At 39.7% G+C, this 25958-nt stretch overlaps 1 protein-coding gene across 4 annotated transcripts in view; it reads left to right on the top strand.

The window, feature by feature from the left end:
- Positions 1-25958, top strand: part of LOC150078561 (uncharacterized) — a 773569-nt gene that overhangs the window by 693620 nt on the left and 53991 nt on the right. For all 4 annotated transcript variants that reach the window (XM_090385507.1, XM_090385508.1, XM_090385509.1 and 1 more), the window contains one exon: positions 10579-10684. In XM_090385507.1, coding sequence (XP_090241633.1) covers positions 10579-10684 — 106 coding nt within the window. The remainder of the gene's footprint in view (positions 1-10578; positions 10685-25958) is intronic.

The raw sequence follows: 25958 nt of genomic DNA, 5'->3' as shown, positions 1-25958 counted from the left end.
TCATGGTGTCTTATCAATGATATACAGCAATTTTTCTAGCAGGGATAGGGAGGTGATTATTCCCTTGTATAAGGCAATGGTGAGGCCGCCCCTTGAGTACTGTATACAGGTCTGGAGGCCTCATTTCAAGAAGGATGTAGAGCTGCTGGAACGAGTACAGAGAAGGGCAACAAGGTTAGTGAATGGAACAAAGGGTTGCTCTTATGAAGAAAGGCTTAAGTTACAAATTACAGTGTCTGGAGACTGGGCACTGGCAAGGTGATCTGATAGAGGTGTATAAAGCCTTGAATGGTTTGAGCGTGCTCAATGCTGATGGGATTCTGCCTCTTGCTCAGAATAATCACGTGAGAGGTCATAAATTCAAATTGAGGAAAGACAGATGTAGGATAGATGTCCGGAAATTTGCCTTTAGCCAGCGGGTAGTTGTTTGGTGGAACAGACTTCCATCCCTTGTTGTTGAAGTTGATAGCCTAAATAAATTTAAGGCTCAGCTGGACAGGTATTTCGAACGAACTGAGGGACGAAGTGGAAGGGTTTTTTTTTTTTTTTTTTTTCTGGCTGATGCTGCATAAGCTTGTTTTCTTGCATCATATGCCTCTACTAATGCTATACAGATTATTCAAAGTCAGAAATGGCTGTATGATATGCAGCTGTCTTACCAGATGCTGCTATATCTGAGCAGATCTCTCCTGAATGCAGCATATTCACTGCAGAGCTGCATGGATGGCCTTGGATCATATACAAACCATCTACCAGAAATGCATTATATGTACCATTTCTCTCAGTTCATTGCAGGCCTTATCGTAACATAATAAAATGATTACCTATGGTAAAACTCCTGGCACAGGCATGCTGCAAACAATAAAATGTATATGAGATTAAGCTTGTAATCGAACATTGATAGTCTAGTCTGTGTAGGAACCGTAAAGAGGGAGTTGTTCTGCCTCAGCACCGCATAGGACATTGTCACTTGACACATTGCTGTCTGCTGAGGGCAGACAAACATCCTATGTGTAGAAATTGTTACACTATTTTAATTGAATGTACATATATTTTGATAATGATCATCATTTGTATTTTACCTATCTGTCTGAGCCTTATGCACTGAGACAGATTTTATTGGACAACGAGGACTTGTCAGATAACTTTAAGTTTCTACAACGTATTAATTTATACACTTTTAACTAGAATGCTTTACAATTGTTTTATATCTTATGCAAGATGAATAAGAATTCTCGAGAATGTTTTTTGTTTAAAGTTACGATTATAAAGGGACTCACATCTGGTGAGTATAGGCTTGGCACACCCAGGGTCCTGAGCTGGATATTATCATTCTTCTCTTTCTTGATGATTTCCTTCTCTCTCTCTCTCTCTCTCTCTCTCTCTCTCTCTCTCTCTCTCTCTCTCTCAGGGTAACTCAGAAATTTTATTTATTTTTTGCCTGGTGCAGCAAAAGCCTCAGGTTTCCTGCCCCGAGTGCCAAGCGATAGTGACAAGCGATTTTCTTCCTGTGATTATAGAGTGATCTCCAAAGTGATATAGTTTGTTTATTTTCTTATTCTTTATATATATCACTAACCAAATCCACTAACTTAAACAACCGCTTGGTCACTGGTGGCACCGCTCCTGCCTCCACGTGGTGGGGATGGTAACCTGGGGGGAAAACCAACCCTCGAGGCTAAAAGGAGCAAAGATGGAAACAAGTGAATTTCCACGTTTAGAGTCGAAGTGCTCTCAACAAAGTGACAAATATGATACTGACCGTGACTTCTCTCTCTCTCTCTCTCTCTCTCTCTCTCTCTCTCTCTCTCTCTCTCTCTCTCTCTCTCTCTCTCGAAGAAAATGAAAAAGAACACTGACAGACAGGAATCACCATCTTTCCTAATAATACATTCTCTGTCAACACAACTGTGAGCAAACTCTCCCCTTCATCATTCAGAGATGCCTCGAACATGCTGCAGGTTCACCAAAAATGGTGAAATGTCTTCAATCTGAAGATTTGTTAATAGAGACCACCAATTCTCGACACTCTGAACTATTATTACATCTCACATCCTTGAGTGGAATCCCAGTTCAAATCACACCACATAACACCCTCCATTCTTCAAAGGGAGTGATCACTGAATGGGATCTATTGAACGTCCCTGAAGATGAAATTGTTCAGCAACTTAAAGAACAAAAAATCACACAGGTAAAGAGAATCATGATCCACAAAGATGGGAGTTTAGTCCCTACCCAGAGTAAAATTTTAACTTTCAGCTCTCCAAACATACAAGCTTCGGTCAAGGCGGGATATTTAAACTGTTGCTTTCGGCCATATATTCTGAACCCCCTAAGATGTTTTAAACGCCAGAAATTTGCCCATTTCCAAACAGCATGCCCTGGAGACACAACATGTGCAAACTGTGGATTTAAAACTCATGCACAAACAGAATGTAAGGCATCAACCCCACAGTGTCCAAATTGCAAAGGCAACCATCTGGCATATTCCAAAGACCTCTGGAAGATTAGCATTAGTAGAGGCATTTGATGCAAGAAAGCAAGCTTATGCAGCATCAGCCAAAAAAATAAATAAATAAAATATAACCACTTCAACTTCACCCCTCTGTTCGTTCGAAATACCTGTCCAGTCGAGCCTTAAACTTATTTAGGCTATCAACTTCCACGGCAAGGGATGGAAGTCTATTCCACCAACCAACCACCCACTGGCTAAAGGCAAATTTCCTCACGTCTATACTACATCTGTCTTTTTTCAATTTGAGTTTATGCCCTCTCAGGTGATTATTCTGAGCAAGAGGAAGAATCCCATCAGCATTGAGCATGCTCAAACCATTTAAGGCTTTATACACCTCTATCAGATCACCTCGTCGGTGCCTAGTCTCCAGACACTGCAATTTGCAAAACTTAAGCCTTTCTTCGTAAGAGCACCCCTTTGTTGGGAAAGTTGGGAAAAAAAAATTCAGAAGTATAAAATTGAAAATAAGGTTTCCTACCAAGAGGCAAGAAAACAAATAAAATTAAGTATGCCAAAATGCACCTATGCTTCTACTACTTATAGTCATCAAGCAATAGCATGTCAGACAGAAGTGTCCATCCCTCCACACACATCGATCTCAGACTGGGCTCGAATAGTCCTCTCGGACCATCATCCATCTCCACCAAACATAATAGACCAATGCAATAATACACCATTGACAGTTCCATCCCAGAGAGTCCCCACTTGTCAAGCATTGGATAATTTGCAGAAATCTGATCCTGTTTATGTGAAGAAATCTCACCTATCAAGCATGGACACAGATGATACCACCAACTCAGAAGATCTGCTTGAAATACATGCAGATGATGATATGGAAGAAGGCAATGACACAAGACGCCCGAATTTTTCAAGAAAAGAAAAATCTAAACCTGACAGATAAAAACAAGCCACTTACAAAAAGAAAACAGACTCCACTTCCACTCATAAAACCAAATAATGGAATAAATCATACAATGGAATTGTAGAGGTTTCCGCAGCAATAATAATATCTACGAACTAATACACCATTACAATCCTGCTGCCATATGCTTACAAGAAATAAATTTAACAACAAAAATATCTGTTTCAGTCAAAAACTATGCTATCTTCAGAAAAGATCGATCTGAAACTAACAGCCCCCATGGAGGAGTAGCTATACTAGTGGAATCACGAGTCCCCTCCAGGCACACTCCATTACAAATGCCATTAGAAGCTGTTGCTACCTGCATAGTAATCGGCATCACATTGACAGTGGTCTCAATATATCTTCCACCAAACTGTCCATGCACAATTGAGGATCTGGAAAATCTTATTTCCCAGTTACCGTCTCCTATCTGTCTATTAGGAGATTTTAATGGACATCATCCATTGTGGGGTTCTCTGGTCTCAGATGGCGTGGTCAGATTATTGAATTACTACTTGACAGAGAGAATTTGACACTATTGTACACTGGATTACCTACTTACATCCATTTTCTTACTGGCTCAACCATTTCAATAGATCTCTCAATCTACTCTCTGATCCTCTTCCCAACTATAGAGTGGGCAGTACATGACAATACTCTAAACAGTGACCATTATCCATTGATTTGTAGCATTCAAACCACCCAGTCCAAACAAACAGAAACAAAAAAGAAATGGAATTTTTCCAAAGCTATCTGGACAAAATTAACTGAACATGTATCTTTTGATGAGGATATCATTGAGTCTTCTGCTATTGACATTGCCACCAATCATATCAAAACGCAGATACTAACAGTTGCAACAGCTGCCATTGCACAGTCTCAAATAAGAAACCGTCGGCATACCAACCACTGGTGGAATAGTGATTGTTAAAAAGCAAAAAAGAGAATAAAATGCGGCATGGAACACCTTCCACAAATATCCAACTACTGTCAACCTTATTAACTTCGAAAGAATGAGAGCCAAAGCTCGCTACATCCGGCAAAAGGCCAAAAAAGATTCATGGATAAAATTTTCCTCATCAATCAACAAAGATACTGATACCCGAATAATCTGGGAAAAAATAAAGAAGCTAAACGGAAAATATCATGTATCACCTTTACCTATTATTAACTGGAACGGGAAGGAGATCTCCTCTCCTGGAGAGTTTGCTAATGCCTTAGGAACTGTTTTCTGTGAATTGTCCACCAAGCGCATATCAATCTTCTTTCCAAAAAATTAAAGCTGAAACTGAGAAAAGGAAACTGAACTTCAAAGCTACATGCCATTTACCCTATAACCAACCAACTATAACATAATTAACAATATCTGAACTGAAAGAATCTATATATACCTCAAGAAATAGTGCTCCTGGCTGTGATGGAATTTACTATATAATGCTTCAACGTCTCAATTAGAAATCACTATCTTCATTGCTTAAACTTTACAATTGGATATTCTCAGAACATATATTCCCCACTTTCTGGCAACATTATATAATAGCTATACCAAAACCGAGAAAAGATCATTCAATACCACACAATTATAGACCAATTTTTCTAACTAGCTGCTTGAGCAAGACTTTGGAAAAAATGGTTCACCATCGTCTAACCTGGTATCTTGAATCCCAAAACATAATCAGTAACAATCAGTTTGGTTTTCAAAAGAATAGATCTTCCCTAGACTTCATGACAAAAGCTGACTTAATCATAAGAAACGCGTTCATCAAAAATCAACATCTCGTCGTGATATGCCTTGATATAGAGAAGGCTTTTGACAACATGGCAACACAGCATCCTAAGAGATCTCTATTCTATTCATATGAGAGGGCATTTACCATATTTTATTCAAAGCTTCCTTCAATACAGATCTTTCCAAGTTAAGTACCAGCAGGTTTTATCTCAAACATATATACAAGAAGAAGGAGTCTCGCAGGGCTCTGTTCTTAGTGCCACTCTGTTCTCACTATGAATAAACAATATCACAAACCGCATTCCAAACACCATTGATTCATATCTCTTTGCGGATGACCTTACCATATCCTGCCATTCCCAGAATATGAACTATATCGAGAGGCATCTACAAATATCCATTAATAACATTGAATTATGGATGGCACAAAATGGTTACAGACTGTCAAGCCACAAATCTACAGCCATACATTTCTGCACAAAGCACAGAATGCATCCTGAACCTGACTTGCATTTGGCAAATCACCCTTTACCAATCGCAAACAGTATTCGTCTCCTATGGCTAATTTTTGATAAGAAATTAAACTTCCAAGAGCACATAAAATATCTAAGAACCACTTGCGTAAAGAAAATGAATATACTCCGGGTCATCTCCAGTACATCTTGGGGTGCAGATCGTTATACCCTGCTCCACTTATATAACTCCCTAATTAGATCTCATCTAGACTACGGAGCACCTGTTTATGATTCAGCTAGGAAGAGCACCTTAGCCCGTCTTGCGCCCATCCAACATTCCTTTCTTAGGATAGCCCTAGGTGCATACAGAACGTCACCAGTACAAAGTCTTTATGTTGAGGCTCACGAACCTCCAATTAGCATCAGAAGAAAGATGTTGCTGATGAATTACTCAGCTAAAATTAAAAGCCTGCCTACTCATCCTGTTTGGCCACTCCCGCGTGATCCCCAGTGGAAAACCCACTATGCAAATAAACCCAGAACAATTCGGCCTGCTGGTATCAGACTGCAGATTCTAGCAGAAAGTGGGAACATCCAATTTTAATATCCTCAGAGAATCAAAAGATCCAGATCCACCATGGACTACTTTCACACTTTCTTCTAATGAATACTTTGAGCAATGGGGTAAAGGTTCCATAGCAAATATTAACATCCAACAACTACATTATGCTCATACACAAAAGTACCCCCAATTCACAAAGTGGGTGCAGCTGCTGTCTTCCCTAATTCAACTATCTTGTATTCACTTTCAGCCGAATGTAGCAGTTATACTGCTGAGCTTCATGCCATTAAGCTTGCTCTGAAAAATATCTCACTGCTGTCAATAAATAAAAGTATAATATATACTGATTCAAAAAATGCTATTTTAACTTTGAAAAGCACTTCCTCACCTAATCTTTTATTAAAACTCATAAGGCATAAGCTGATGCAGCTTCATTAGCATCAACAAACTGTTATCTTTTCTTTGATCCCTGGCCACAGTATTCCAGGAAATGAATGTGCAGATGATGCTGCAAAGCATCCTTCCAATATAGCCTCAACAAATCATCTAGTTCCATATTGTGATTATAGACACAAAATACGGAGAACATGCATGGAACAATGGGCACTTCTGTGGAAAATGCAAACAAATAACTAGCTATTTCAAATAAAGCCCGAACCACAATTATGGACTTCTAGCCTGCCTTCGTAAAAATAGAAAAGAAGTAATCTTAGCCAGAATCCGAATAGATCACACTCACCTCACCCATCTATATCTGCTTACAGGGAGGGATCCCCCTCAGTGTGCACACTGCTCGCAACCTCTTACAGTTAAAACATATACTCTTTGAATGTAGCTTGTTTAATAATGCCCAACGAATGGCTTTTAATTTCATTTCAGATCTGCAACAACCTCTGTCTCTCAATAGCATCATAGGCAAAGAAGCAAATCTCTCTGAATTCTTTTTCTATTTAAAACAAATTCAAATGTATGACCGTTTCTAACTGCTGTACAAGCAGTTCTTATATTTAAATTGAATTGATTTGGGAGGCACAATATGGCCTAAGTTGCCCTTGTACCAGAAAACATCACAACAACAACAACAACTCAGGTTTCCTTGCACAGTATGGCTAATAAAGATGATAATAATTATGAATTCAACTGGGAATATCAGGATTTTGAAACTATACACCATCTCCTCCCCATAGGACTGCTATATGATGCTCCTACAGGGGCAATATTTGCTGTCTATGCAAGCTTGTGTTCACGAGCCAGTTTAACCATTGTGCAGGTTGATTAAAACTCAGAATAATTCATAGAAAACCCTACCTACTTAACTACATGTCCCTTCACCTAAGATTGTCTAACTACAGCCACAATTGAAGAGGATTCTAAAAATTCCATTCATCACTAGGAATTAAACACAGACATCTTCAATTGAGTAGCATATCATAATCTACCATACCATACCAACTAAGTTGCTACATAAGAGTTATGATTATGGATGCTACATGTATGTATGTAGTGGTGTATTCAGGCAGGACACATCGGAACGACGTTCCGGTACTTTTTTCTAAATGTCATAATAGAAAATCATTAAATTTATACACCTAATATTATGACACAATGGCATAATGCCGACCAGGCTAGCTGGGTGGGTAAAGTGCCTGCCTGGCAACCCAAAGGTCGCGGGTTCGAATCCCGCTTCGGGCTTGGATCAAAGTACTGCAAAAACCTTGGGAGGTGCATTATGGCCACAGAAGCCGATGCGCCAACAACTACCAGAAAAAAAAAAAAAATGGCATAATCAAAGGGGAGAGAGAAATATCTATTTTACTCATTGCCACTAAAAATATATATTAATAGTAATCTTTAAAATTAATAGATTTCTTTAAAAATTTATTTAAAAACAAAAATATAAATTTCTCAATGAAACTTGAATATTTCTTACTACAGTACAATATGTTAGATAAAGAGATACAACAAATGAGATATACTGTGATGTGTGCGAACACTGCATTTTGATTCGCCATGAGCTGAATGCTAGAACTGGTTGTTCTGTGAACCGTGAGTCTGAAGTCTGATTCAGTTACTGTACAGTCGATGTGGCGTTATCATATAGTCTTCTGGAGGACGAGCATTCCGGTACTATTTTTTTTTTTAGCAATACACTGCTTATATGTAGCCCCAATGTTTTCATCCATATTATGTTTTCAGCCATAATATAATCAGGGTGTACAAACATTGAAGCTTAGAAGGAAATTCATTCAAGAGCAGCTAGCAGAGTCAGAAAAAATTAATATAGTATTACTGTGATATCACCATTTATCTGGGACTGGCAAAATGAGTACAATGTTATGGGGAGGGTCAATTTAATGCTGAAATGAAACAAAAGAATAAAAGAAAAAGCTGATTTTTAAAAAAACCTTAAGCAAAAAAAAAAAAATACTAAACCTTTCTTAAATAAACAACATATAAGTGAAGATCAGATTCATACCCTTCTCTTATCCGTCTCATATGACAAGTCATGGCCTCATTTTATGTGGTGTCTGTTTTCACTTCAATCCCTGTCTAACTAGCCATCATGTGTGCCAAGGAGCTTCTGGATAACAACCAGATCCTAAGCAACAGGACTTCTTTAACTTCAGAGGACATTTGCACCGCCCTTAGACTGTGCTTGACTGGTGGGGCCATCGTGTTTGGTCACTCCATTTACCAGCAGATACATGACACAGCCATGGGTTCCCCAGTTAGTTCAGTCACCGCAAACATTGCAATGGAGGAATTGGAAGGTTGTGCATTTTTTGGTCTACCAGATCCAATTGCCTTTTGGTGTCACTACGTGGATGATGTGTTTGTGGTTATTCCCCGGGAGTCAGGCAATCAGCTTTTGCACCACCTTAACTCTCTGTCACCTTTCATACAATTCACCATTGAGCTGGAGTCAGACAATACCCTCCCATACTTGGATTCTCTTGTACGGCACGAGGGCACGCATTTGAAGACAACTGTCTGTCTCAAACTGATGTGTGCTGGCCAATTCACCAACTACCGGTCAGCACACGTGTGCAGCAATCTTCTCGACACAGAAAGAACCCTGTAAACCCACGCCTGGACCCACTCTAGTTCTGTGGATGAGAGGTGCACTGAGATTACTAGGTGTGACTACCCCACCAGTACCCTAGACAGGTGCGACCTACAGGCCCGTGACCATGTAGTGGCCAACAGGACCATTCACAGTAATGACTCTGCCACAACCGCCTTTATCTCATTCTACCCAAACCTATCACAACAGATTTCTAGGGTCTTAAAGGCTCATGGGATAAAGTGCCTAAAACTCTCTGGCAGGAAGTTGTGATCCCTCGTCTCCAGAGTTAAAACATCAGTCCCCCCCTGCTGTAGAGTGGATTAGTCAACTGTATTCCCTGCCGTGACTGCACTAGCTGCTATGTTGTGGAAACTGGCAGGAGGGGCAGCAGTCGCATTTCTGAACATGAAAGAACTATCCATTTAGCAGATGTGGAACACTCAGCCATTGCTGAGCACTTCTGGTCGACCCAGCACGACATTGACCCATGCTGTGATGTTGTGATTATTGATTGGTCCCACCATTACCGTCACCACACCTGGTTGGAATCACTGCACATCTCGTACTGTAACGATTTGTTTATCGGAAACAGAGGATGTCATGTCCATTCCATTACTGAGGCAACCATCCTCATGGCTGACAAACGTTGGCATTTACAATGTTCCCATACATCACAGCCACAAGCTTTGCCTTCTAACATCTAATTGTTGTATACTCACAGTTCACTATACATGACTGCCATTACACGCATGCATGTAGACTCTATACTTCTAGATTTTTAGATTACTGTCAAAACTGATGAAGGGCACCATACTGCCCGAAAGTTCTGTATGTATTTTAACAGTAAACATATTTTAGCTGCAACTTGTTATTTTCTTTCTTTCCGTTTTGCTCTGTATCACATAGTATAATAATATATATAAATAAACAACGTTGAGCAAGTGCTGCACATAGTAAGCAAAAATTTATATAACTCCAATAATAATTTTAAATTATTAACTGGGAAATATAATTTTTAATAATTTTATTATAAAATTATATATATGATATCTGTAAACCAGGAGCATGCACAACAGAAAATATTTAACTTAGCAGATAACAAAAAAAAAATAAAACTTTGATGAAACAGTACTTTAGTGGAAACAGGTAAAAAAAAACAGGTATTCTTGTCTTATAGTGATGAAGTTATTGAGGCATGTGCCTTATTATGGCTGTTGGTTAATGAATAAGAACAAATTAATATTGGTCCCATCCTCTAATATTTCCTTTAGTAAATTGCAATTATGCATTATTAATGATCCAGTCTAATTAATAAGAACAAAGATAATTTGTTATTAAATTTTCAGGAATGGCAAGAAGGTATTAGGACATTGTTACCAAATACAAATATCAATTTTGGAGGACATGGGCCACAACACACAGCACCCACCATATGCAGTTCACTTCATAAAGGTAAAATTTTGTTTTCCACTAATCATAATATATTAAATACTCTGGAATAAATACATTCCTCTACTAAATATGATTATTAATGCATTACCACATTAATTGCACTAACATATTAATAGCTGCTCAATTATACAGCTTCTCAAAGAACAATCAACTAAATGCTAATACCCTTCAGAGGGAAATATGGTTTTTGTGTATATATGTCAAGTAAACTTGCAAAATATGGCATGAAAGTAATGTGCATGGATGACACCAAAAGTTGCTATTCGCACAATTCATATGTATAGTGTAAAAGGAAGCGAAGGTACCAGACTTACTCATGAGGAGCTGAAATTAGGAAAACCAACTCGGTCTACATTCTGTACAACCAATTAGGGATATAAATCGAAATTTAACTGCTGATTAATTATAATTGGTTTACGTCGGCAGAATTAGTCAAAACTAAAATAAAAATGGACTTACTTATGTAGGGACTTAAAAAAAATATGTATCAGATACTGAAAGAATTTCACTGAAAATACCGAAAAGATTTTAATCAGGGAATTTATTTGTATAATGCACACAAGTCAAACATTAGCATTAGTAGAGAAATATGATGCAGAGAAAGCAAGCTTATATAGCATCAGCCAAAAAAAAAAAAAAAAAATTTTTCCCAGTGCTTATTTCCAGATCCTGTTGTAGTAGTCCACTATCATTACTGTCATTAACAACCCTGCCAACCTTCATATCGGCTGCAAACTTGGAAATTAACCCTGATATACCGTCATCAATATCATTGATAAATACAGAAAACAACAATGGGCACAATGCCGAACCTTGGGGGGACTCCACTAATAACATTAGTCCATGAAGAGCAGTGTCCATTGACAACCACTTTCTCTTCTCCCACTCAACCATTCTTTTATCCATTGTAGCAAATTGCCCTTAATGCCATACTGCCCTAATTTGTACAGTAGTCTTATGTGTGCCACAGTATCAAAAGCTTTCCTAAAATCCAATTATATGAAATCAAAATTATTTTTTGCATCCAGTTCCTTAGTGACCACATCCAATCAAGTTTGCCAGACAAGACTTCCCCTTAACAAACCCATGCTGTGTCCGAACTATAACTGCAGTTTTGTCTAGATGATCCTCCATCACTCGTTAACTAGTTAATTCCATTATTTTCCCTGGAACAAAAGTTAGACTAACAGGTCTGTAATTACTCATGCCACCTTTTGATCCCCCTTTATGAACTGGGGACACATTTGGACACCTCCAGTCCATGGGGACCTCCCCTGAGTCCAAGGAAAGCTTTCATAATTATAGTTAGGGGTTTGCGTACTTTACTTCTTTTTGTTGCTTCCTTTTATATAACTGGATAGATCCCATCCACGCCAGGTGCCTTTCTTTTATTTAGTTTCAACAATTTCTCCTCCACTTTGCTCTCAGCTATTTCAAAATTATTTAGCTCCCTGCCAGAGTTTTATAAGCTTCTGGCCTCCGTTTCCCTACAGACCTCCTCATGTATAGGCAAAATACTCATTCAGTTTGTCACCTACCCCAGCAGGTTCATCAACAATCGAACCATCTATATCAAGTGGACCAATCTAATTCATCCCCTACCTTCTAGAGTTTACATAAATAAAGAAGTCTTTACCGTCTTTCTTTGCATTGTTTGCCAAGGATTTCTCGTAATCTGCCTTTACTTCCCTAATGTCCGGCCCCAGGTGCCAAGCGATTCTAGTGCATTTCTGAAAGTATTTTCTATAGAGCTTTTAAGTGAACAGTTTCTATTTTTAGTTTCAAACACTGTTTTCTTGATTTCTATATCAGTATAGCTCTTTGGCACTACAAGAAGTAAGCAGAGGCCCAGAAAGGAAAAGCACCTCTCTGTTTCTTTTTCTAATAGTACCAACTTACTAACTCAGCTGCTTGGTCACCTCATGACACTGCTCCTGCTTCCCCATCCTGGAAATCTGGGTGGTAAAGCAAACCCCCAGGGCCAAAAGAAGCAAAACATGGATTTCAACAACTTTCCGCCGATTCAGACAGCAAATCCATTGATTTTGGATTTGCTGTCTGAATTGGCGGAAAGTGCTGCTCCTGCCCTCCATAGCCAGGTGGGCAGGAGCAGCAGTGCGTAGCACATGCTTCTTGATTAGACCGGGGTTCGAGCCCGTGCCCACCAAATACGGAGGATGGGAATGACCACCGCATATCCCCGGAGCAATATGGCCTTAGTTGTTAATGCCCCTAAAAACCAAATAACAAACAAACAACCTCAGTCCTCAAAGCAGCAGACTTCAAACAGATCTAGCAACACTCCAGTCATGGTACCACCTGTTGCTCATACAACTCTATAAGATCTACTCAAATAGAAAACTCTGGTCCCATTAACAAACAACATGCTGAATCTTCCCTTATGGACACAAATGAGACTTGCATTCAAGAAGAAAATTAAAACATTCTGGAAATCCATCCAGAAGATGAAATAGATACCAGACCTGTTTTTTCAAAGAGAGATAAAATGTGAAGTTTTAGAGATATTCAAGTACTGTGTTAATAGACTAGTAAAGGATAGCAAATGCTTCGAAAGTGGTACTCACCTTGAATTAATCTGTGATGGCTTACTTAGGCAGCGTGGTTAATATTTAGGTTGAATTGTTAAGTTGAATAAAATTAAAAGGGGGGAAATAGGTAAGTGTTGACTGAGTTAAAATAGAAGCAAGGGAACAGAAGCGTACACATCCAATCCTTGGTTGTCGTTGAAGTAAAGAAGCAAAAGAATAATTGAAAATTAAATAGGTGAATACGTTACGGGGACTTTCATTGGTTAAAATGTCTTCAGTTGGCAATGTGTGGAGAATGAACGCGCATGGTATTTAAGAAATAAGTTATACTCTCATGGCACCTCCATAGCCAGGTGGGAAGGAGCAGCAGTGCGTAGCACACGCTTCTTGATTAGACCGGGGTTCGAGCCCGTCACCACCAAATACAGAGGATGTGGAAAGATCAGGGAATGACCACCGCATATCCCGGAGCAATATGGCCTTAGTTGCTAATGCTCCTAAAAAAACCAAAATAATCAACTATACTCTCGTGATGCCTTTTTTGACATGTGGGAACTTTAATCGCGAGAGGTTCCAAATTGGGGAAAGATTGAAGGGGAGTTTGGAATTTAGGATTTTAAGGTTTGAGTGGTGCCGGTATCATTCAATAGCTAGGGCTTCATATTGAAGTATTCTCTAGCTGGATTTTAATTTAATGATTGAAATGGCAGAGTCAATGAGGGGGGGGTGTGGTTGTTGGTCTGGGCATGAATTCTAAGTTCTGTAACAGATTGGTTAGACATGAGACTATGGAAGTGATAGTATACATGGGTGTTGGGTGTTTTAGATGAGCCAAATTTGGTAGTTGAATTTCCCATGTAACATGTATTACAGTTTGGTTGACAGTTAATGAGGTATATTATATTATTGAGGTCATTTGTAGGATATTTGTGTGTGTCTTTATAGGAACTGAAGAAGAATCCTAATTTGTTGTAGGTGGAAAAAACAAGGGAGAGTTCATTGTGATAAGGGAGGACTATGCGGATGTTTGTTTTGTTGTTGTCTTTGGTTGGATTGCTAAGTTTAATTTTATTTTTGTGTTTAAAATAAGTTGGTGGGGGTAACCTCTGGATATAAATTTGTTGGTGAGATATTGGATTTTGTTATAAAGGTCGGTTGGTGAGGAGCTGTACTTTAGTGCATTGTGAATTTGATAATATAAAACTGCTTTTTTAGTTTTTAGGGGGTGATGAGAGGCAAAATGTAGGTATTTACTGGTGTTTGTATTTTTCCTGAAAATTTTCGTATTTAATTTGGTGCCTGTTGTATAGATAGTGAGATTGAGGAAATTTATCTGATGGTTTTGTCCAATTTCAAGGGTGAATTTAAGTCTATCGTGTATAGAGTTGAGTTTTATGAAGAGGTTATCAATGATGGATCTGTTGCCTATTACAAGAATGTCGTCGGCGTAGCGCATGTATAGTTTTAGTTCAGGGGGAAAGGGGTGTAGAATTTGGCTGTCAATGGCGGCTAGGTAAATTTCGGACAATGGGGCCGAAATGCCTAGGCCCATCGGTAAGCTAAATATTTGTTGAAAAATTTTTTTGTTGAATCTAAAATTCCCAATTCACAAAGGAGGATCAAAGGCTGACACAAGTAATTATAGACCTGTTAGTTTAACTTCGGTTCCAGGAAAATTAATGGAGGCACTGGTTAAAGAAGCACTGCAGGATCATCTGGACAAGAATTCAGTTATAGCTCAGACACAGCATGGTTTTGTTAAGGGCAGGTCTTGTCTGACCAATTTGATTGGATACTATGATGTAGTCACAAAAGAACTGGATGCAGGGAATAACTTTGATATTATATATTTGGATCTTAGAAAGGCTTTTGATACTGTTGCGCATGGAAGACTGCTGCACAAATTGGAGAAGTGTGGCATTGGAGGCAAATTGCTGCTATGGATAAAGGGATGGTTGAGTGGCAGAAGACAGAGAGTGGTAATCAATGGACACTGCTCAACGTGGACTAATGTTATTAGTGGAGTTCCTCAGGGTTCAGTGTTGGGTCCATTGTTGTTTTCTGTATTTATAAATGATATTGATGATGGTGTATCAGGCTTAATGTCCAAGTTTGCAGACGATACCAAGGTTGGCAGGGTTGTTAAGGACACTACTGATACTATGCTGCTGCAACAGGATCTGGAAAGGTTGAGCAGATGGGCTGAGAGGTGGCAAATGAAGTTTAACATTGACAAATGTAAAGTACTACATATGGGAAACAGTAACCCCAGATCAACGTATCAACTCTGTGGTACTACGCTGACAGTGGTAGAGAATGAAAAGGACCTGGGGGTAATTGTGCAGGCAGATATGAAGTTCTCTGAGCAGTGCAGACGAGCTGCAAGAGTAGCTCATGGTGTCTTGTCAATGATATACAGGAATTTTTCTAGCAGGGATAAGGATGTGATTATTCCCTTGTATAAGGCATTGGTCAGGCCACACCTTGAGTACTGTATACAGGTCTGGAGGCCTCATTTCAAGAAGGATGTAGAGCTGCTCGAACGAGTACAGAGAAGGGCAACAAGATTAGTGAATGGAACAAAGGGTTGCTCTTACGAAGAAAGGCTTAAGTTTTGCAAATTACAGAGCCTGGGGACTAGGCATCGGCAAGGTGATCTGATAGAGGTGTATAAGGCTTTGAATGGCTTGAGCATGCTCAATGCCGATGGGATTCTTCCTCTTGCTCAGAATAATCACCTGAGAGGGCATAAATTCAAATTGAGGAAGGACGGATGTCGGATAGATGTGCGGAAATTTGCCTTTAGCCAGCGGGCAGTTGGTTTGTGGAATAGACTCCCATCGCTTGTTGTTGAAGTTGATAGCCTAAATAAATTTAAGGCTCAGCTGGACAGGTATTTCGAACGAATGGAGGGGTGAAATGGGAGTAGTGGTTGTTTTTTTTTTTTTTTTTTTTTGGCTGATGCTGAATAAGCTTGCTTTCTTGCATCATATGCCTCTACTAATGCTAATGCTAATCTTGCCTTTAATAGAAGGGTGGTGAGCTCAAGAATATGGTCTGTAGAAAGGGAGGTACGTTTTGTTAAGGTATCGTCTGTTTCTAAAAACTTGCGTAAGGCTTGTAAAGTAAATGGGATGTGGACATTAGTGTAGAGAGAAGTGACGTCATAGGAAGCTAAGATGTCTGTATCAGATATTGTAATATTATTGATTATATATTAATCAATAATATTAATTCTTAAGGAAAGTCTTTCCTCAAGAGGAAGATCAACAATAGTTCATCATGAGTTATTTGCTTCTAAAAAGCAAACAGACAATCTTTCTGCTAAAATCAAATAATGCAAAATATCTTACATTAGAACTGTCAAAAATTACTTACTATACTGTGGAACTATATAACCTATGAACTAATTCTTCAATTTTGATCCAGCAGGTATTTGTTTGCAAGAAATGTATCTAACTACGCAGATGACACCAATGATAAAAAGTTTCACATTGTATAGTCATGATAGGAATAGTATTAGTAGTGGCAAATGATGCAAGAAAGCAAGCTTATAAAGTATCTGCCAAAAAAAAAACTTTCCTACATCTCTTGAACATCCCCTCCAATAATTGTTGTAAATTCTTTCTTGAATTTATTCACACTTCCCACTTCCACACATGGAAGTTTGTTCCAACAATCAACTACCTGTTGACTGTATTAGTATTAGTATTAGTAATGGCCGTATGGTGCAAGAAAGCCTATGGCTTATGCTGCACCAGCCAAAAAAAAAAAAAAAAAATCCGAACAAAACAATGATAAAAACAAAAATTAAATAAATAAATAAATAAATAATAATAATTAATAAATAAATAAAAATAATAAAATGAAATAAAAAATAAATAGAAAGGAAATTAATCCTATCATCCTATGCGCTTCCCTTACCCGAAAGTACTATCCAGATGACCTTTTAATTTCCCCAAACTGTCGGCCTCTACCACCCACGAAGGCAACTTATTCCAGTAATTTATAACCCGCTGGCTAAAATAAAACTTCCTGCAGTCCAATCTAAACATTTCCCCCCGTAACTTGAATTTATGTCCCCTAGTTCTAGCATCATTTATAATCTTGAAAATTTTGTCCTCATTCATTTTACTGATGCCTCTCAGAGCCTTAAACACCTCAATCAAATCTCCTCTAAGGTGTCTAGTTTCCAAACTTTGCAACCCACATATTCGAAGTCTTTCTTCATAAGGACGCCCTTTTGCCGATCTCACCAGGCGAGTTACCCTTCTTTGCACCCTTTCAAGAAGCTCGATGTCTTTCTTTAGGTGCGGTCTCCATACTTGAACACAGTATTCCAAGTGTGGTCTAACATAGGCCTTATATAATGACTGAAAGCAAACTTCTGCACATCTATCCTGCAAACATCCTTCCTTGATTCCCCTCGACATGGGTACCTGTAAATGGTGAGGGACCTCCCAGTTACGCTGCTGGGCTTCCAGATAAGCATTACTGGGATCCAACCCACAGTCTAGGTTCCAGGCTAACATCATAGGAATCCAGCAAGTTTGCCATGCACTGTGGCCTGTGAAAATTCGTAAAGGGGGAACTTGGTGGTTGAGGGGGCCCAGCTTTAACACACCATTTTGGCCCCTGCTTTGACAAGACGGGTGGTCCCCAAAGGCCTGGCTAGGATCAATTGACTGGTGGGTTCACACCTGCAAGGGTGAACAATGGTTGTGTGAGTACAGTGTCTGGGCAGCACCGCCAGGTAGTGGGCATCCTGTTTGGGCTCCAGGGTGGGTGAGAAGCCTGGAAACTAACAAAAAACAAAAGTCATTATGAATCCTGATAAAGCTATTCCTTCTGGAGTCCCTATCCTATCCGACCCAGTCCCTAACCAAACCTTAGAACGAGACAAGGTCAATGCAATAAAGAGACCCCGAACTGAAGTACCATCAAGTCCCACTCCAAGATGCCTACTAATACATTCACAAACTGAAAAACCCATTGGGAAAATGTGACCATTCTTTATACAGAGGGTTTAGAGAGGTTAGCAGGTTCCCCAAAATCAGCTAAGAAACTACGTTTTGGAGGCCTCTTAATTGAAACCAAAAATGACAGGCATTCAGAGCAGCTACTCCGTGCCATATATTAATAGGAGGAATACTGATTACAATGACACCTCACTGAATACTAACCTCTTAAAGAGGCGTCATCTCAGAGTGGGACCTACTTGAGGTTACCGTGGAGGAAATCTGCTCCAAACTAAAGCTACAGGGAGTGGTAGCAGTTAAAAGAATTTCCACACATAAGAATGCTTAGTTAGTACCAGCTAGAAACCTCACCATAATGTTTAATTCTCCAACATCTCCTAGTTTGTTAAAAGCTGGTTCTTAAACTGCAATGTAAAGCATCCCAAATCCACTGCTATGTTTTAAATATCAAAAATATGAGCATTTGCAGATGGCCGGACTATGCTCGCTTGCAGTGCAAAAGACCATGAAAGCAGTTCATGTACAGCCACTAAACCCACTTTTGTAAACTGCGAAGGTGAGCACCCTGCATACTCAAGGGCAGCCATGCCAGCAGTGGAAAGATAAAAAAGATATACAAAGACTGCAGGTGGAGCTGAGCATATCCTGTCAGGAAGACAAAAGCAGTTAAGCTTATAAATAGTAAAAACCTACATACGTGGAGAAAATTGTAGGGAAGCATTCCATCGATGCAAACTGACATGACTATCCCACCAAAAGAGTGATTCACTCGTACTGTACACTATTTATTAAGCTGTCAAATGCTCCACCACCACTACCGAAATTAAGTGGGAAAGAAAAGCTAAAAGAAACGCAAGAAGAACAACCAACCCAGAAAAAAATGGATATAGAAGTTAAGGAGGTAGAGGATGAGTTTGTCCTGGAACCCTTTGCAAAAGGAGGAGGAAAAGAAATGGATACAGGCCAACGCAATTCTTTCTGAAGAGAGATAAATCCATAATTAAGAAAACAAAGCCATCAGCCCTTCGGATGAAATCCATTGCCATGGATTTCATCGGAATTGTGATGACATCATGTAAGCATGAGCCAACCTGCTCTTGCTTACAGGAGACCTATTTAAAGGTAAATAAGGATCCTCACTTGTGTAACTGATCAATTAACTATTCATAAAGACAGAGCTGGGGTTGGACCTGCCCACAGAGGAGTCACCATTCTTGCAGGTAACCATGCCCCTTTTTAAGCCACACCAATTATCACCAACATAGAGGCAGTGGCAATTCAAATAACAGTAGGGTTTCTCTTAACTGTTTTCTCCATCTGATTGCCACCTGGGAACAACATCTGCCAGGTAGACCTTGATGATCTCATTAGGTAATTGCCATACCCTTTTCTATTACTCCATAAGAATGTGAAAGTTTCTGCATTTACTGCTGTTGACCTATGTGTCCCTTCCCTCCTCGATGTTTTTACATGGGCGGTAGAAGACAACCTTTATGGTTGTGATCACTTTCCTGTGCTGTCCACCCTCTAAAGACTACAGAAATTCAAGTCTATTGTCAAAAAATATCTTCTTTCTTCTTCTTCTCAACATTCAGCCCATGCATGATATTAAGTACTATAAGTTCTAATACCTCTTGTGTTTGGGGTTTTCATAAAAAAAAAAAATCTTAACTACTTTTCTTTTCATTCGTAGCCAAAGATTTCTCATAATCTGCCTTAACTTAAGGTCCAGGGGCAAAAGTTGATGACGTTGTAGGGCAGATATCATCTTTTAGGGGCAAAAGGTGATATTGTTGTACATGTTGGAACTAAAGACATTAAGAGTAAGAGATCTGCAGATTTACTCAACAACTACAGGTCAATGTTGAATAAAAGTTGCAAGTTAGGGTTGAATGTGAAAGTTTCTGCAATTTTGCCCAGACACAATAGGAGGGAGTATATGATGAGAGGAGCCTTGTCAATGAATTTAGCCCTGGAGAGATTGTGCAAGACTCAAGGGGTAGAATTTTTTTCAGCCTGGTCTGTGCTTGTTGGCACGAGAGACTGTTTCTACAGGGATGGGGTACACTTAAATAGAAAGGTTACAAGAACATTTGCTGATGCTATCGAGGCAATGTGAGGTGGGTAGGAATACTGCTAGCTTGCCGGGATACACAGACTAAAACAGTGGCCGCAGGAAGAAGCAAAAGTGATTCTTGCAATACTTCTATTAGAATGAGCAGCAGCCTGGTAAGCAAGGCAATGAAGATTTCCAGGACTGCTGGGAGTCATAGTGGAACAAATAAATACATGGGCTGTGTTAAGGTAACTAAGAGTAGAAACAGGTGCATGTATACTTGCATGTACACCAATGCTAGGAGTATAGTTAATAAATTTGATGAGCTTGAAGTGCTAGTCAAGAAATCAAAGATAGATATTGTTGGGATATCAGAGACGTGGTGTCACACAGACATAAGCAGTGCACAATTGGAATTTGGAGAGTACAATGTGTACCGAATGGATAAACAGAACGGGAAGGGAGGAAGAGTTATGTTGTTAGTTGGTGGACAATGCAATTGATGCTGGTGGACAATGCAATGTTGAGTCTGTTTGGTGTGACATAAGCAATGGGAAAGGAAAAATCAGAGTAGGTGTGTGTGTTATAGGCCTAATGAATCTGATGTGTGTAATGAGCAAAGAAATAGAGTGGGCAAGTAAATCAGATGTCTTATAATAGAGGATTTTAACTTACCAGATATTGATTGGAACTTGTGGGTTAGTCATTCACACACTAGCAAGACTTTTGTGGATTTATTGGATGACTGTTTTCTACAGCAACATGTTCGAGAGGCAACCAGAGGGAGTAATACTCTTGATCTGATTATCAGCAGTGATTATTCATGCATTAAGAATTTGCAGATAAAGGAACCACTGGGTGACAGTGATCAAAATGTACTGATGTTGGGAGGCGCCTCCCAACATCAGTACATTGCCACATTAATAATGTGGCAATGTACATCTGCCAGAGCAATATGGCCTTAGTTGCTAATGCTCCTTAAAAAAAAACCAAATAACAATATAACTGATGTTGGAATTACTTAAAGATGTAACTACCATCAAGGCTAAAGAGAAGGGCTTTTACTTTCATAAAGGTGACTACAGGGGTCTCGGACAGTTTTTAAATTCTGTACAGTGCAATCGATCAACTGATGATGTTACCAACAATAAATTCTAAATGGGAAGCTTTCAGAGACTTAATTTTAAAGTTACTAGGCTTTTCATTCCAACTAAGAAATACTGTTCAAGGTTTAGGCTTAAATAAATGTCAGATGAACTAATGAGGCTCGTGGCAAAGAAGAAAAATGTATGGGATGCATGTAAAGTATTAGGTAACACAGAAGCTTATGGCAGATATAAACTAGTCTGTAATCAAGTCACAAAGGATATTAGGAAGATGAAGGCAGATTACAAGAAATCCTTGGCAAAAGGATTCAAAGAAAAACAGCAAAGAGTTCTTTACTTATGTAAACTCTAGAAAGAAAGAGATGATTTGGACCAGTTAACATAGATGGGATGACTATTGATGATCATGCTAAGGTAGCTGATAAACTGAACGAGTATTTGCATCTACATTCATACATGAGGAGTTATTCAATGAGGGGAGTGCCAGAACTTTATCAGACTCTAACAGGGAGCTAAGTGATTTTCTAATAACTGAGAGCGAATTGGAGGAGAAATTGTTGAAGTTAAACATAAAAAAGTCGCCTGGAGTGGACAGGATCTATCCAGTTATATTAAAGGAGGCAGCAAAGGAAGTAAGCAAACCCTGAACCATAATTATGAGAGCTTCCTTGGACTCAGGGGAGGACCACATGAACTGGAGGTGTGAAAATATATCACCAATTCACAAAGGGGGTTCAAAAGGTGACACAAGTAATTGTAGACCTGTTCGTTTAACTTGGTTTCCGGGGAAAATAATGGAATCACTGGTTAAAGATGCATTGCAGGATCGTCTAGACAAGACTGCAGCAATAACCTTTTAAGAAGGATGTAGAGCTGTTGGAACGAGTACAGAAAAGGGCAATAAGATTAGTGAATGGAACAAAGAGTTTGCTCTTATGAAGAAAGGCTTAAGTTTTGCAGATTACAGTGTCTGGAGACTAGGCACCTGCGAGGTGATTTGATTGAGGTGTATAAAGCCTTGAATGGTTTGAGCATGCTCAATGCTGATGGGATTCTTTCTCTTGCTCAGAATAATCACCTGAGAGGGCAAAATTCAAATTGAGGAAATTTGAAAATTCAGTTGTAGGATAGATGTGTGTAAGTTTGCCTTTAGTCAGTAGGTAGTTGATTCGTGGAACAGACTTCCATCTTTTGTTGTGGCTGAATTGGACAGATATTTGGAATGAATGTAGGAGTGAAATCAGAGCGTTCTTTTTTTTTTTTTTTTTTTTTGGCTTATGAATGCTGCATAAGCTTGCTTTCTTGCATCGTGTGCTTCTACTAATACTAATGCTAACCACAAATTAAAACGAAACAACCTGTGGAGATTTGCATAACTGTGGCTGTTCAGTAGAAAGCTGGTGCACATGCACAAATTTGAATCGTGATGAGGGCTCACATTAACAGATAAAAGCAGAAGTTACGTGCAAATTACTGAATGGGGAGCACGATTGTTTCAGAAGTTCGATTGGTTTCATACAGTGCTACAGACAATGAAATGGCCAGTAGGCAACTTCTGGATGACTTTACCTGGTCTCGAATAATTGGGAAGCTCGAGGAAGGTCGAAATATGAGGAGTGTGGCTGCACAGTTTGGTATCACCCATAGCATCATCTCACGTGCCAGTCGTCCTACAGAACGACAGGTACAGCTGTTCACAGAACCAGTGGTGGTCATACATGAAAAACAATGCCCAATGATGAACGCTATATATTCCTACAGGCCAAGAGTGACTGACACCAGACAGCAGGATACATTGCAAACCAGCTACACACGATGCAGGATATTGCAGTTTATTCTGGCCAGTAAAAGTAAAAAAAGTAAACTGCAGCCATTATCAACCCACTGCAGGATGGAAGCCTGCAGTGGGTTGATAATGGTGACTCCACAAAGGTGGACTGTTTGCCCAAAGGCCAGTATGCTGTGTCCCTTTAACACCTTCTGATCCAGGAGACCGTTTACAGTGGTGCGTCGAACACAAGGACTGGACAGCAGCGCAATGGGGGAAGATACTCTTTACTGATGAGAGTAGATTCCGTCTTAGCAGCGATTCTGGACGTCAGCTAATCTGGTAAGAGGTTGGCACACAGTATCATCCCGCAAATAACACTGAAAGGGATCAATATGGCGGTCAAGTTGTTCTCATCTGGGGAGGCCTTATCTTGGATAGATGAACACAACTCAAGATACTGTAAGGCGATACTGTAACCCGTGCACGCTACTGTACTGAGGTAATTCTTTCACATATGCATTTTTCCACGGTGTCACTGGCCCCGAGTTCATGTTTATGGATGATAACACACACCCCATTGCACTGCAGCCGTTGATATGCTTTTGGAAAGGGAGGACATTATTTGCATGGATTAGCCTGCCCGTTCTTCCAATCTAAATCTCTCTCATCGAACACGTGTGGGACACTCTGAGGAAACGCCTAGTGGCACATTTAACCCCATGGGCTCACATCTCGTGAGTATGAGCTTGACAAACCCAGGGTCCTGGATATCATCATTCTTCTCTTTCTCGGTGATTCCGTTCTTCTTCTGACTGTCTGTCTCTCTCTCTCAGGGTAATTTTTTTTTGGCTGGTGCAACATAAGCCTCAGGCTTCCTTGCGCAATATGGCTAATAATATAATAATAAAAAAACATCACACCCACCAGAAAATGTTCACCTGCTGAAGATGGCACTGACAGAGGAATGGACGATGTTACTGCAAGAACTTATCAACAACATTGTTCTAAGTATGGACAGGCGATGCAAAGCCTATATCGGCATTAGGGGTGGCTATATCTGAGGACCACTTCTTCTCTTTGTTCCATCATTGGCAGTGATGCATCTGTATCATGGCATATCTGCAATAAGGCCTCTGAGGTTGGGATTATTCATACTACCAATTTTAAACACACACACCAACCGTTTATGACTGATTGAATAATGAAATAAAATAAAATAAAATAAAATGATAAAAAAGACTGTAAAATAATATTTACAAAAAACTTTTAATTATTTACAAAAAACTGAAATATAACAAAAATAAAATAAGTAAATAAGTTAAAATACATTACAATATAAATATAAAAGGGATAAAAAAGACGATAAAAACACTATTAGAGCTTTTGGAGGTGTCTACCTCCTTCCTCAGTAATAGTGAGACTTAAAGCGACACATCCTTAAGTACCAGGTTCACAGCACACGTGGATGACCAGGCGCATACTCAGCATTCCTTTCACTTGTACCAGAACCGGAAGTGGTCTGGAGACGTGGAAAATTAAAATGTTTATCTCTGGCCAAAACCACCGTCTCAAAAAGGGGGGTGAAGCCTAACTCCCCTGTCTCTGTTCATGCTATTGTTACCAGAGGATCCAATCCACAGACTTTCCAGCCACTTGCGGTCCCAGAATCTATGCGCCCGGTCAAGGATGACAGCGTTGTTGGGGGAGATGTGGTGTTGTTTTTCCCAATAGTGCTCGGCAATGGCGGATTTATTGAGCTCTGCAGTCCGTATCGCTCATGAATGCTCCCCCAGACGGTCCTTGAGACGCCGTCCTGTCTCCCCCATGTAACATTCCCCACAATCCGGGCATGTGATCTCATATACGACCCCACTACTAGAATCCCTAGTAATGGGGTCTTTGACCTGTGACACTACTGTGTGCAACCTCCGGCCCGGAAGCTGCACACAGCCTGTCTGAAAGTCGCGAAGCATCCTCGCAATGTGATCTGACAGGCCCGGATAGTAGGGAACATACACTGTGGTAAGCGGTACAGGCGGAACTACCCGATTGGGCTCTTCCTCTCTGTTGTATTCATCAATGACCCTCTGGGGGTAACCGCACCTCATAAGATCTGTCGTGATTTGCCTAATTTCCTTCTCTTCCTCCTCAGGGGTACTGCAATGTGTTCTCACCCTACCCAAAAGTGCTCTGGCCACACTATTTTTATGTTGAACAGTCTGTGCCGTCCTATAATGTGTGTACTGGCCCCTACACATTGGTTTCCTATAAACCTTAGTTCTAAGTCTGGGGCCTTCCCTATATACCATTATGTCCAGAAATGGGAGGGTACCATATGTTTCTACGTCCGAGGTGAATTTTATAAAGGGGGAGAAACCATTGAGAAACGAGACCACATCTTCCTCTCTCCCCTTCTTTACAATAGTGAACGTGTCATCAACATATCGTTTCCACTTACGCATAGGGAACTCCAATCTCGTGAAAACCCTATTCTCAAATTCCTCCATAGCCAGATTTGCAACAATAGCGCTGATTGGAGAACCCGTGGCTGTGCCGTGAACCTGTTTATACATCACTCCTTGGAAAACCAAGGTTGTACTAGAAAGACATAATTCAACAGCACCACATATATCTTCTATGTTTAGGTGGGATCTAGCACTTAAGGTATTATCCTTTTGTAAAGCCAACCTCACACATTCTACCCCATGTGCTATGGGGATACACATAAATAATGATATAACATCTAATGACATCATCATCTCATCCTCCCCTATTTCTTGACTCCTTACAAAGTTCACAAATTCCACACTGTC

This window comes from Mastigoproctus giganteus, chromosome 11 (genome assembly GCF_048544385.1).
Source record: "Mastigoproctus giganteus isolate SK-2022 chromosome 11, ASM4854438v1, whole genome shotgun sequence".
NCBI lineage: Eukaryota > Metazoa > Arthropoda > Arachnida > Uropygi > Thelyphonidae > Mastigoproctus > Mastigoproctus giganteus.
The sequence above is the reverse complement of the archived record's forward strand: the minus strand, read 5'-3'. Positions and strand labels throughout refer to the sequence as shown.